Source organism: Leptodactylus fuscus, chromosome 7 (genome assembly GCF_031893055.1).
Source record: "Leptodactylus fuscus isolate aLepFus1 chromosome 7, aLepFus1.hap2, whole genome shotgun sequence".
Classification (NCBI taxonomy): Eukaryota; Metazoa; Chordata; class Amphibia; order Anura; family Leptodactylidae; genus Leptodactylus; species Leptodactylus fuscus.
Window position 1 is genome coordinate 118,488,815 of NC_134271.1, and position 15,065 is coordinate 118,503,879.

At 40.8% G+C, this 15,065-nt stretch overlaps 1 protein-coding gene across 9 annotated transcripts in view; it reads right to left on the reverse strand.

Annotated features, from left to right (window-relative positions):
• Window positions 1–215: 215 nt before the first annotated feature.
• The window catches only part of MEIS2 (Meis homeobox 2), a 124,307-nt gene continuing 109,457 nt past the window's right edge, over window positions 216–15,065 (reverse strand). For 4 of the 9 annotated variants that reach the window (XM_075282928.1, XM_075282929.1, XM_075282924.1 and 1 more), the window contains exons 10-13: window positions 11,245–11,303; window positions 8,750–8,860; window positions 7,258–7,351; window positions 1,371–1,509 (exon numbers count right to left, since the gene is read on the reverse strand). In XM_075282928.1, the coding sequence (XP_075139029.1) occupies window positions 7,293–7,351; window positions 8,750–8,860; window positions 11,245–11,303 (229 nt within the window). In that variant the 3' untranslated portion in view covers window positions 1,371–1,509; window positions 7,258–7,292. Of the gene's footprint in view, window positions 1,510–7,257; window positions 7,352–8,749; window positions 8,861–11,244; window positions 11,304–15,065 lie in introns of all 9 variants that reach the window. The other 5 variants (XM_075282930.1, XM_075282931.1, XM_075282927.1 and 2 more) reach the window with 3 other exon arrangements.

Here is a 15,065-nt window from a genome sequence, read left to right on the forward strand (position 1 = left end):
ATATATATATATATATATATATATATATATATATATATATATATATGAAGTGGAAACAATGGCAGCACTCCAGCATTTAGAAAAAGTGTGGGTTTATTCCAAGCAGTTATATATATATATATATATATATATATATATATATATATATATATATTGGGTATTATATTTGGATGACATCATCTAACACGAAACTAAATCCACACAGAAACCCCGGAAAAAATTCAAAATGAAATATTTATTACCGCATTTTTGTAACACCTTTTTTCTTTAAACATAAACTCACAGTCCTCATACAAGTATTTTAATGTAAATTTGACAAAGCTTAAAGGTAACAGCATTTTTCTCTAATGAGGAACACGTGCTGAGAAAGAAATTATCCATGGACATACAATACCAATCCCACAGCAGGTTTTACTAGGAGAACATTCTTTTTTTTTCAATTGAGGTAACACATAGAATATCTAACATGAAACATTAATAGAACGAACTCTGAACAAATTTTGTTACAGTATTGTCTTCCTTCCTCGCACTCACTCGCACTCCTCTTCTGCTCGCACTCACACTTGCACGCTCACGGCCGCACGCTCACTCACGCTTCAATCTTTGAGTTTTACAATTAAGTTCAGTCTGTCATTTGGTGCAAAGACCAGATTGCAGGAAGTCCCCCCTTTTCCATATGTCCACATCTAGGTTGGTGTCTCCATTTGTCCATGTCATGTCTGTATCTCTGCCCCAATCCATATAGTCCTGTAGTGCTGAGGGACAGGAGCACAGACATTTGTCACCACCATGCTTCTAGTCCAGGTCTTGGCCTTGTTCTTCGCTGGTCACAGGTAAAAATAATCTGTAGCTTTCCATGGACAGGGGGGGTTCTGGCTGAGCCAAGTCATTCATTTGGGAACAACACACATAGTGTGGAAAAACAAGGATATCTCTTTTTTTGTCTCTTCTAAAACTATTTAAATCAACAGAAATGTACAAGTTAACTTAGTTCCTATGATTTATCCTACAGTAGTTATATCTCTGAGTCTTTCTGCTTCCAGAGGGGACTTTTTTTTTTTTTTTAATGGGTGTTAAAGTGAACCCATGACTTCACATTTATGTCTTGTTTCATTGGTCCTTTGTTGTCGATGAAAAAAAAAAATTGACAAAATTTAAAAAAATCACAGCTGTCTGGAATTTCAAAACTGACCAAAGTTCAATAGTCTTAAAATATTATCTTTTTTTTCCCTTGAGGTTCCTTATAAGTGATGGGGATTCCTGGACAGGATGAGACTCCAAAAGTTGGGGTTGTTTCGAGTGATGGGGGGTGGTTGTGCAGACATGGCCATCCCTAGGAAAGCAAATTCTCCATGTGTGATGATGGCTGATGGTAGATGTAGGGCACTGGTGGTCCATGTCTTGAGGAAGGGTGTGATGCCAACTGGGGAAAAGTGTGAGCTGGTTGTACCAAACTGATACTCGTAGGACCACCCTGAGAAAGACAGTCCCCTGGCATGTACTGCAGACCTGGAAAACATAGAAGGAACATGGAATTATTAGGAGGCCTGTATTACAAATATAGACATTCAAATAACCAAGTTTTACGTAAATCTGTTTTTTTTTGTGTGTGGATTTAACGTAATATATATATATATATATTTTTTTTTTTTTTTGGGGGGGGGGTGTCTGTATCACTCATACCTAAAAATTGTAACATCTACTTTAGTAAAACCAGGCCCTACATTGTAAGGTATTATTCTGTGTACTGAAACATTTTTGCAGATTTCTTCACAGGACTTGTGTCTTTTGTGGTGACTGCATTTTAGTAGTTGATCTGACGCTTTACATCTTCAGAGATGTATAGAGAGGTGTAACTCGGGCCCAACGCAAAATCTGCCATGGGGCATCTACCTGCCATGTATCATTTAGAGTATTGGTATATTTCATGTGCCAGTGGGACATCTGGGCCTCCTCAGGGTCCAGGAGTCACCCCCTATAGTTACACCCCTGTCATTAGAGATTTTGGGTGAATATACCCATTGAGTATGGTCAGCGTAGACGTACATGTGGAGAATCCACAATATCTGCCAAGTAGATAAGATTTAGTAACTCTTATGTGCACGTTACAGAAAATTTTTCATGGAAATTTTGCAATCCACAAGTATAGGATGAAATCCTTGACAAATCCTTAAAAATATACAGATTTGTAGCAGAAATGCAATAAAATCTGCAGGTACATCCACGGGGAAAATCCACCCCAAATTCATTTGTGTACATGTGGCCTCAGAGCCCATCAAGGTGATATTTATCCTTAAAGGGGAAATCCAGTATTAATAAATTTCTGATATCTCATGTATATGTGTAAGAAGATCATCTTGGTAAAGTCTTAGGGCTTTTACCATGAAGTACCATGGATTGCCAGACTAAGTGATCTCAGTTATAAAGAGCTCAGATACATTTAGTTCTGCTCACTAGAAATCTAACAACATTCTGTATATAGCTATATACATAGGATTAATGTCATCCAAATCTGCAGATTTCAGCAGGACCGAGTGACCATCGAACATGTATGAAAGCCTCCAAACTGATGGCAGATGTTGAGGGAGATGAATGAGGGGCTGTTGGATTTCAGCATGCCCAATTATTTTGTTCTGAATGAAGGTACGCCACCACTAGAGGTATATATATATATATATATATATATATATATATATATATATATATATATATACGCACGGCCAAGCCAAAGATGCATGTGTATAGGGAGGTCAGGCCAAACAAGTAATGTTATGTGTATGACCAGCCTAAGGAAACTCCTGTGGATTTGGAAAGACATACTGATAGGACATACTGATATATGGGACATGGGACATTGACTGACAATGTCTGCAAAGCGCTGCGGAATAGGAATAGGATGGCGCTATATAAGTAAGAGCAATAAGAAATAATTCTATAGATCTCTCTTAATCTGGAAATCACTGATCACAGACCAATGTAACCTTACATGTAGGTATGACATTAGAAAATCATTCTTAGTCGCTATCCCTATTTGGATATATTCTCTACAAGTTTCTCTTGTCCCGAAATACAGAGAGTTCATTAAATATTATTGATTATTTGCATCACTCAATATAGGAAGAGATTGGCCAAAAATCTATAGTTTAGTTACAAGAGACGGTTATTGATGGAAATGTCCATCAGAGGAATAAGTCTAGTTGCATGGCTCCAATGTACTGTATATCTGTAATGGGGTCTGCACCCACCATGTGTCAATTATAATACTCTTCTATGTGAAAGAGGGACCTTTGGACCCCCAGAGTTACTAGGGCTTGGGTGTGACTGTCACCCACCCTAAACTATGTCCCTGATGTCCACTATCTGTTCGGCCATATCCAGCTTTAAATTGCTCCCAGATATAAGATATTTTCTGGCAGATCCAGACAATTGTTTGGACTTGCTTTGGTGCTGGTGAATCTTATATATTGTATAACTGGACTGATCAGCCATATGGACCTATAGGGCCCATGTAGGGGACCTTATTATAGTACATTCTTGTCAGATACACTGGGTTGGCGATGTCATCATGATGCACATGATGAGGTCATTAAAGGAGCTTTCTGTGGCTAAAATATCAATGACCTATTCTTAGAATAGGCTATCAATATTAGATTGGTGGGGGCCAACATCCAAAACCTCTACATATCAGCTGATCGCACTCCAGTAAGTGCGGCTTCCACTTCACATGTCACGCGCTTTCAGTTACATCCCATTCAAGTGAATGGGGCTGAGCTGCAATACCAAACACAACCACTATAAAATGTATGGTGCTGCGCTTTTCAAATAGCTGATCTTTATGGTTGTTGTGTGTTGGACCCCCTCTGATCTGATATTGGTGGCCTATCCCAAGTATAGGTTATCAATACCAAACCGAATATGCACGTTTATGTTGTCTATGCCGTGTAGTATATTGGTATATAATAGTAATGTGCAGTGGCGTAACTAAAGTCTCGCGGGCCCTGGTGCATCTTTTGTCCGCAGCCCCTACCTCATCTCTACAGTGAATTCTTGATAGTGCTGGTTACGGGAGCTAAGGAGTTTAATCCACCTTAGTGTGGTTAGGGTAATCTGTGGGTCTCCTTGGTTTATGGGCAAGATAGAAGCTGCAATCTCACTACTGATGCCATTGCTTATGGGCCCGGGTGTATCTGCACCCTCTCTAGTTACACCCCTGGAAATGTGTAGTCTGCAATGTATGCAGAAATAAGTCAAATCTGTATGTGCAGTGGATTCAGGTATTGTAGGTTATAGAGTACCAGTATGCACAGATGGCACATACCGACCAGGGTGGCACTGGTCGATTAAGATGGCTAGCAAGCAGTTATCACAGTGGACTATGTATTTCTTGTGTCACCCAAGAGGGCCACAACACTCAACTCCATTTAACCTCAGGCACCTGCAGCGGAGACGTCCAGCAGATGTTTCCGTACAGTGTAAAGTGGTAATATGAGGATGGCGAGCCGGGCAGACATGCCTCCTCTTTATTAACATAAGTGCCGGAGCCATCTAAACACAATATCCCAGGCTGCATCATTGGCCCTGTGTTTGTTCTAGCCCGGCAGCCTACTCAATGGATGATGATAATTAAGTACCAAATATACCATATTGTGTGGCTGCATAATCAAATCAGGAGAGGATAATATTCTTCTGTATTAAGCTATTAATGTAATTGGTCATGAAGCATAAAATATGTTATGTAATTAAATAGGCTAGAAATTATATGGCCTATATTAAGAATTATCCAAGCTGAGAAAATGTTTTCTCTATGGCCGTTATAGGGTACATTGCTTTCCGTTTCCTGACTGCATTTGTAAAAAGGAGGAAGAAATAGGAAAATTGGCTCCATCAGTGGATGTCACGGCGGCCCCTTGAGATGGGCTATGAAATGCTGGCCTCTATTTACATATACAGAATGATTTAATCAAGGTACGTCTTCCTATATTCGGCCTCATTAAACAAAGAAGTTTCAATGTTATATGCAATTCTGTCTGCTCGGCTGCCTTCAGCCAAGGGGATGAAACTGGCAGCCGCACACATTTTTTTTTAATACGTCAAAAACACTTGAAGCTTTAAAGTCTAATGGATTTCTTAATCCAAGTGCAGTCATTCAGCCCTCAGTGAAAAATCCATTGCTTCATATTCACTTGCTCCTAAATGTGCCTCTCTTTAAATTTATTGACTGCTTCCCCCGTTCTGTGTATAACAATTGATAGGAAGGAGCAACGTGTAAAAAAAAAATAAAAAAAAAAAATAGGAAGATAAAAATGGCAGGATCTCCCCAGCAGAGCATCCCAAGTCACCGAGAGTCTACTCTTCATCTATGCATATGGGATCATTTGGGCATCCATCCAAGGCTAACAGATTTATATCACTCCGAGGACAATTTCACTAGCCCCAACATCTCCCGCTTTTAATCTCAAACACGTTTAATTTCACAGAAGGAATTTAATGCCCTGGAAGAAGTGTCACCTTCAGGAGGCAGGTACAGCGAGGACGCAGCGGCGACAAAGACAGGACAACCCTTCAGGTGTATAGTAATGAGGCTCCGGCCCCCATGCAGATTAGTACATAGAAACCACTTTGCTGTTTTATTATTCTAGAGGACATGGATTTTCAGCCATTGTCGGTTCATGATTGGAAGATCAAGGTCAATTCTAGAACTCGAGGTAGCATACATATGTAATAGGACAGCCATTGTACTCTTAAGGGAGGGATATGTAAATACCTAAACATATAGGGTAAGGCGTCATGTACATGATTGTAGTTGGTTCCGTATATTAGCCAGAATTATGGATAGTATATAGACCCATTTATTTCTATGAGCAACCATAGGCAAAATATAAAGCAGGTCCATATTTGTTGCATAGACTTGCCCATACAACTGTATGGGATCGTACAAGTGTTTTTATGGATCCATGATTCTAGATACAATATGGACAGTAAAACCACTACGGTCCTGTGCATGTAGCCTAAGGATATATTTTCACGTGGCAGGTTTGCTGCAAACATTTTAGTGGCTGTGGTTTGAAAATATGCACATCCTACAGAGTGATCCCAATTCACATGTGTGGAATAGATTCTGTAGTTGCAGGCGGGTGCATCTATATATAGCCTAAGGCCATGTGTATAGGTGACATTTTTGCTGCGGATTTTACAAGGGAAAATCCACCTTGTAAATCACTACCAGCAAAACTGATAAAATAATGAGAAATCTTATGTGTGCACTGCGGGAATTGACCTGCGGTGCAGATTTTTGCATCTGCGGAGTGTCAATTGCTGCTATGGATTTTCACCACAGACTATACTTCCCTTATAGAGAGCAGCAAAATCTGCCTTATAAGTGCTTTGTAAAAACATGTCCCCGGGCAACATGGTGGCTCAGTGGTTAGCACTGCAGCCTTGCAGTGCTGCTTTCCTGGGTTCGAATCCCACCAGGAACAACAACTGCAAGGAGTTTATATGTTCTCCCGTGTTTGCATGGATTTCTTCCCATACTACAAAAACATACTGATGTAATGAAATAAATTTTAAAAAATGTACATTGTGATTCCTATATGGGGCTCACAATCTATATAAAAAAAAAACCTTGCATGTATTGTCAAGGTAAAGTCACATGTAACAGAATTGCTGCAGAGTTGCAGTGCGATGAATGCGAAAAAGCAAAATTTTCAGCAGAATACAATACCAGGCAAGCTAGGAGACCTTACCCCAGGGGTAGGCAACCCTCGGCAGTCCGACTGTTGTAAAACTACAACTCCCAGCATGAATACTTATTCTGCTGTCCTTGGAACTTCCATGGAAGAAAATGGAGCATGATGGAAGTTGTAGTTCCACAACAGCTGGAGTGCTGAAGGTCGCTGACCCCTGTTTTATCCAATGTCTTCCATACACTGTGTCACCTTTCCATGTGGATTCTGAAATTTGTATCAAGCCCTGTTGTGAATTGTAACTGGATTTGTACATCTTGCCAAATCTGTACGAAAATTTTCACCATTTTATACAGAATTTGTCTTGTAGATTTTTATTTGCATTGCAGATTATATAAGGATTTGTTAGCGACATTTGTCTTCCTAAAAAATTTTGAAAGCAGAGAAGATGCTATGAATGTACTGGTAAAATTGGTGATATTGGGCATTTGTACCTATTAGTTTGTGTGGTCCGAAGTACATTCCCAAAGTAACATTTTTTTGGTTCATATGTGACGCTGGAGATACTTACTTCCCCTTGTTTGTGATTGCTCTGCAACTTGTTGGTTACATATAGTGCCACTGCCCATCCATGCCCATATTCATGCCCATTCCACTCATAGGTCCTGTAGGGTAAAAGGGAAAACAAACAGAAAAATAAATTATAGTCATTGTCGAGACCATAATATAAAACTGATCGGCAATAAACATGTTGGAGTAGAAAAAAACATTCAATATCCATCTTCAATATCCAATAACCATGAGCATTATGTACATAGAAAACTGACACAAAGAAAAAACGTGGGCACGTTATACTGATGAGTGCAATGACGGCTTGCAATGCGATATTACACAATGACTGTGTGCGATAGCTTTTGTCTGGTCTTATACATAAGGCTCAGTTATAAGAGAGAAAAACTGAAATAAAATAAGAGCCGACCATTATAAATATAAGACAGAAGAAGATAATATTGGGATTATTAGAAAATCCCCTGAAAGAACAAAACTTGTAATAAAAAAAAACAACTTTATATTCTGCTGCTTCAGATGGGTGAAATAAGTCTGAAGCTGCAGAGAATAATGGAGTTATATGGTGCCTGAGAATGCTTACTAAATGCTATAGGGGGCGCTATACAATCAAGGATGTACACATACATACATCGTAAAGAGAGTTTTATATATATATATATATATATATATATATATATATATATATATATATATAATGGGCTCTGGATCTGAAGTCTAAAATCTGTTTTACATTATTTCCTTCTATAGTGTTTCGCCATTATCCTTCTGTACAGGTCTGTATGTTCTCCCTATATATATTTACATGATTTCTTCCACCACTCTAGTCTCTTCTCATAGTCTAGGCACTTACAGTTTGCTGATATGAGCAATATACATATATATCCACACATTTACTGACATTTTGCACCTATCCTTAATACTTATATGTATGGAACCCATGAGTGTAACAAGAACATATTAGCCATATATGAAAAAGATTCAGCATTGGCAACAGTAACCAATTAAATTCCATCTTTCCAGAGCTGGTTGGATAATGAAAGGAGGGATATGACCAAACAAGTAGAAAGGGTTAAAGGGGTCGTCCAGTTTAGATATCCCATCTTCATATACCCTGGTAGGGAAATCTCAAATAAGAGTCAGGTGTGATCAGATCCACATCTCATATAGCATAGAGAGTCTTTCACTCTGGAGGACCCATCTCGTCCTGTATTACAGAGAGAGTACCATTGGCTGGAATGGGCACTGTGTAATGCTTCATCTCCCCAGTGGTGGCGCTGCAGAAAAATTAAACTCTTACTGTCCAAAGTGAATAACCCCTTCAGCAGATGGCAACACGTTATTGATATGTTTTTATTTTGTGTAAGCCAAAATCTTGACTTTCTGGACGCACAAACTCCTGTATTTTGCGCATATTTGTGGATAGTTTTTCAGGAACCTGTCAGATAAATCTTCCCTTAGTTAAGGCTAGCATCATCAGAAAAATCATCTCTCACCTGCAGGTCGGATCCCCATATGTTGCTGCCCGTCCAACACAAAGCTTCCCATAGGCTGCCCCTCTGGACTATACGCTGCTCCTTGGCTCACTGAAGGATCAAGAAGAAAACCTGATTGTGGTCAAACGTGGACACAGAGAAGGAAAAAGAAGAGAAGATATACCGAAATATCAGCAAAGGTTCCAGTTTTAGGACTGAAACACATACTTCAGACCAACAGAAACATGACAAGCAGAACATGGAGGTCTTGTGTCTACAATAACAGCTCTACATGACTATGTGATATACATGCATAGAACCCAATGTCACTAGGTCTAAGGAAACAGTTGACTCATTCCCTGGATTTATTAATTTTTGATATGTATATTACAGTACAATATACACATATTTTTCCTCCCCCCCCAAAAAAAAATCTGATTACTAAGGCGCCTCATACAGGCCATTGTATGGCTGGACTTGTACCAAACTTCTCACCTACTTGGCAATATACCTTTGAACCAATAGATGCGGTCAGGTTGCCAGAAATACTGACTACAATCTTTGACATGAGTTTGTCAGATAGCATATATTTAGCAATCAGATTATTTCTGTCTCAATATCAAAGGTGAATTGGCACTAAACTGAGAACAGAGAAAGGGCAAGGGTATTTAAGATGTCCATGCACCTTCTGTGGTCCTCAGCCAAATAAGCTTTTTCTCCTTCACATATATACTTGGAATACCATGAGGAAGGGGTAGAGCAGGGGTAGAGAACGTACAGCTCTCCAGCTGTTGCAAAACTACAACTCCCAGCATGCATACTGGCTCTGCTGTTCTTGGAGCTCCCATGGAAGTGAATGGAGCATGCTGGGAGTTGTAGTTTCACAGCAGCTGGAGAACCAAAGGTTCCCTACCCCTGGTGTAGAGTAAAGTGAAAAATAAAGCTGACCATTACATCCCATGCATTAGAATAATATGAGCAGATCCCCATAGCCCTTATGCTTACACTTGTAGAGTGCAGTGAGGTTCCTGACGTCTCTGTGCCCTGCGCCCCTCCTGCTGCTGTGCCAGCTGTCACCAACTCAGCTCTACTCCTGCAGCATGACCATAGAGTAGAGCGGAGTCTGTCCTGGACTGAGAGTCAGAGCATCAGCAGAGGAATGAAAGCTAATACCCTGCTTATATATAAGTTACAACGCTTATCCAGTCCAGGGAATGGACAGGAAGCTTTATCTTCCCCCGCATAATGGGGCAATCCAGACTTGAATATTTGGTCTGCACCTCTCTGGAAGAGACCCTCACTGGTGTAAGCTTATTTATGATAGGATGTTGAAATTCAACATGTCTCATTATATGTTCATGAGGTCCCCGTATGACCCACTGAAACTGGCAACTTGTAGTTTTCTCTAAGCTATGTGGCCTTCAACTTGGCATTGTCGGCTTGGACATGCTGGTATTTGTTGTCTGCCAATGGTCATTACTTATAACCTATGGCGTATAAATGATGTAGGTAATTTCAGGGATAATAGTAAAAAACAAAAGAAAATAGGAGGTTTTGGTTGGAGGATCCCTTTGTTGTCGACAAGACCTGCTGACAGTCTAATGTCTGTGGACACCAGCCATTCGGATAGGTTTGGCAGCCTCTACAATTTTTGGCTCTTTTCCTCCCCAAAATGAGCGGCACCAGAGGTGTCTGGCAGCAGCGTCCCCCTCCCCCCTATTGAAATAATGTACATTCAGCTGATTTTTAGTGACAGAAGTTTCTAGCAGAAGATAAAGGTTTATGAAGGCGGACACATGAGGTAAGTGCGGTCATACAATCAGATCTTATAGAATTCCTTGCAGAATTCCGATTGTATGTATATTCATTACAGATTTCATTGTAACTCTGGTCATTAAATGAGTTTGCTGGCTGCCATTTATAATGGGGGAATAGCTTCCAAAAAGAACGTTACCCCCCCACCCCCCTTTTTACAATTGCCCCACACACATTCTCAGTCTACACCTAAAAAAAGCCTGCGGTATAATGCAATTCCAGCCAGTTGTGTGTGAATAGACAGTCAATGAATGCACACAATAGGCTGCATATGGGAAAGACTTCCTTATACTGCCAAGAGCTGTTAGATGGCACTGGGCAGAAGCATTGACTAATTTAACCCTTCCATGGTGAAAGCACCTGCTCCGGCGCGATAAGGGTTAATCGGTTTCTTAGTGGCCCAGTACTTTGCGCCAATTAACGGTCTGTGAGGAGGAGGGGATGCAATTGAATTGAGAGCATGCTGGAAATCTCCAATTAGCACCAATTAGCTGCTCCCTATGGTGGGATGCTGAGACTTAAAGCGGGTGAGATTGCCCCCTCTTCTTGTCCCTACTGTCTCACAGAATGTCTTGCTGTGGCATTTTATTTACTACCCATTGAACCCCTCTCTGTTTCATAAACCTTTTGACTGCTGGAAGGTTCTGACAGAAGCTTAACCCGTTCAATGTCACCCAGGAGATAAGAACTTGGCACCTTACCTGCTCGATTAGACTGGTCAATCATGGGCTGGACTATTCGTCTTCTGGCATTAATGAACCTGTAACACAGGAGAGGATGTCCTTGTTAATCTGTGCAAATTGTCACAATGTCCATCAAGGCGGAATCAATGGAAAAAAAAAAAACATCATGAACTGTATTTAGAAGTTCTTCATGGATAAAACCTGAGGAGCGGCAAATGGAGAACCAGCCACCTAAGTAATGGCAACGAGTGTTTTTGGAAATTTTTAAAAGACTTAAAGCTCAGTAAGAAATTACAATTCTTTAGGTTCCTTCTACAAGAATTTTATCTGAGGTCCGAGTAAAGATGTTTCTGATTTTGCTACGTGCAGCCCCAGCCCCATGCTTTTCTGATCTCTGTGCATAAAGCCCTCTCCCCACCCCAGTCCACCCTAAATGAGGTCCAGGCTTTTTGTTTTCACGTGGCTTCAGCGGGGTCAGCAGAGACATCCATTAAACTGTCTCATGTTTTATTGCCAGCCTTACAGAGCTGTAGAGCTCCAGGAGTAAGACCCCCTCCCCTACTGCCCAATACCCACCACCTCCTGCTGACCCAAACTTTTAAAGCTTAGGGGTCATACACAGGTCAGTGCCAACTTGGGTTGATTTCTGGTGTTGATTGGTAGCCCTAAGCTACACAATGTTTTATAACCTTGGCACATTTTGCTGGCAATGAATATTAAAATATTGATGTATGGCCACGACAGCATTGCCAGTAAAAATTATTTGAGCAATTGCTGGCTCATGTTTAGCATGGCATACTGTAGGCTGCCAGGGCTTTAAGGACTATGGTAGTGATTTACAAAGCAATTTTAACATCTTACAGTTTATGCTTTGGAAATTAACAAAATGATCAAAGAGGAGGGAAAATCGAGGATTGCAGTTGCTAGTTTTCTGATTCTATCTGCATGGGGCTTATGGTGCCAAGACACTCCATATTGACTCCCCCTAAGAAGCACAAGTGGAGTCATTTCATAGGGAGCCTAGTTTTGATTTACAGGAGGAAACCCACATTTATATGACACATAAACATACTAACTCCATATGGCGTTCTGGTTAGAGTTGACTCTACGGCAAAGCACCCTCCTTTCGACTGTTTGTGTATTCTATATTTATAGAAAAGTGTGACTTATGTTTGTTAGAATTTTATGTTACAGATAACACTTATATATAGTGTTAAAGATTTATGCAAAGAGGAGGAGCGAGTAGATGTGCAGCAGTCTGTCTATTGTGATATTGTTTGCACTGAATATTTTACTGGTAGGTGCATTTCTGCTTAAAATAGTCCTAAGTAATACAAAGCAAGGGCAGGAACAAGAGGTACCCTCAGCAGATGCCACCAGGGTCATGAGTGGTCCTCACAGTCATGAGTCCTTATACAAAGTGGGGGAGTGAGTAGAAGTGGAGCAATAGGTCGATGCACATGTTAGCACTGAATATTTCTTTAGTAGGTGCATTTCTACCCAAAAGAGTCCTAAGTAATGTATGACAAGTGCACATATAAAAGATTACGCCATCAAAAACCACCAGGGTCATGAGTGGTCCTCACAAAGTGAGGAGTGCGTAGATATGGAGCAGTATGTCTATGCACATGTTAGCACTGAATATTTCTTTAGAAAGCACATTTCTACCTAAGAGAATCCTAAGTAATGTATTGCAAGTGCACACACAAAAGATACCGCCATCAGATACCACCAGGGTCATGAGCAGTCCTCCTAGTCATGACTCCTATCGGTCCTACCAGCTTGTTTCTAAAAACATCATCAGACCTCCTCCTGTCATTAGCTGTAAGCAGATGAATCCGCGACAATGGAAGGTGATCCGAACGTATGAGCAACAAGCTGAGATTGGCACTGATCCAAGACCTACTCAAGAAGGCAACTACACAACTGAGATAGGCCCGCTTCATAAACACCATCTCAGGTAAGGAAACAACACAGAAACTTCAGATTGTCCAATCAAAGACTGAAACTGAAGCTGGGATTTGAGGCTCCGTTGCTAAACAAAAGGGTCTATTAGGAATGTGTGGAAGGAGAGAATGACAGATTTATCAGCTGTTAGACAGTGAAGGGTTAAAGGCGCCCAGGGCAGAGCATAAACCTGGACCCAGGGGGCTGGCATGCACCATTTCTGTTTACCAAGACGGGTGTGAGGGGAGCAGGGTGTGTATCCTTTATTCCGACATGTGTTTAGTATTAAATACATGGGGGACTTTCCCTCCGCCCTTTCCCTAAAAGTAGGTAGTAATGGTTCCCCATTTGACAAGGACATGCAGAGCCATAAGTCACTGGGCCGTTAAGGCTGGATTTAATTTAGATGGTAATCCCAGAATGAGTGCCTGCAATTTTTCATGTTACCTTAACTGGTAATTGTTGCCATTAATCCTCTGTGTTTTGAGTTAAACAAATAAAAGTTACTAGTATAATGCAGACCCCCTTAGTCCATGCTCCGCACCTCCTATGGAAGAGAAACATGGCCGCTCTTCTAGGGCATACACGCTGTCACTGTACCTGGGAAACTCCAGTGAATGATAACTAAGCTGTCAACTACAGCTATGGAGAACCATATTTGGCCCGAGAGTAATGGTGACGTTGGATTTGGATGCGTTTATCATAAAGCACTAAAATCCACTCCTCAAATTTCCAAATTCAGATATATATATGTTTTTTAACTTTTATAAGTGAGAGGGACGACAAACTGGGCACAGGAAGTTAATATCAGCGCCTCTGAAAATCTAGATATGTAGCAAGAGTCCCTTTATCCACCAACAAAGACCCTCTGAGGCCTGCAAACCATTATGGACCCCAACCCCCAACACACCTCTAGCTCGGCACTCAAGCCTGTCTTCAAACAAGTCATTAAATGGTGGGTTGAAGGTTCAAACAGGGGTCATTTCTTTGGATACTACACAGAAATGTTTAGTAAACTGGGAGCTCTCCACTGATTGCCCTCCGCCATGTGTGCCTGAGTATCGGGCCGACACAGAAAACATCAAGAAGCCTCTCCTGTTACCGGAGTATGGAGCCCGCGCTCTCCACTTTCTTCCTGGATCTTGTTTACAAGGAAGCATAAACCTAGTAGACACCGTCAGATGATAACTATAACTCGTGACGCTTGATGCTCTTTCTTCGTTCTCATGTAGATGTGTAGATTATGTCTTATAAGTGATGAATATTTGATTATATAAAATAAAGCCTCAGGGGTTGAGAAGAACAGATTCAAGATAGCCCCAACCATGTGATGATCATACCATATAATAAGCTGATGTCAGGGGATAATGTATGCAAATACTCAACATGTTGGCACCAAGCAAGGTGAAGCTCGAGAGACTGACCTCCATATTTGCTGTAGTTAATGGAACTTTGTTCTTCTGAAGGAAGAAAAATTCTCTCTATAAAGCCACCTATAGGTAGTTATCCTGTGAGTTAAAGTGTGCCCCATTAGGGTAAGTTCACACGGCGATTTTTGACTTCAATGGGAGCCATCTTTTTGGTCAGGATTTTGAGGCCGTATCCGAATAACTACATATGAACTTACCCTTAAAGAGACTTGAAACATGTCTAGGTTTTTTTTTTTAGCCAGAATAAAGTCTCAGAGAGAGACACCCACCTATAGACAACTGTTTTGGTATGGATAGCTCTGTTGCCTTGCAGTGCTGGAGTCCTGGGTTCAAATCCAGTTTTTATGTTCTCCCCATGTTTGCGTGGGTTTCATCCGTTTTTCTCCCACACTCCAAAAACAAACTGATAGCGAATTTAGATTGTGAGCCCTGTATGGCACAGTTACTGGCTTTGTAAAGTGA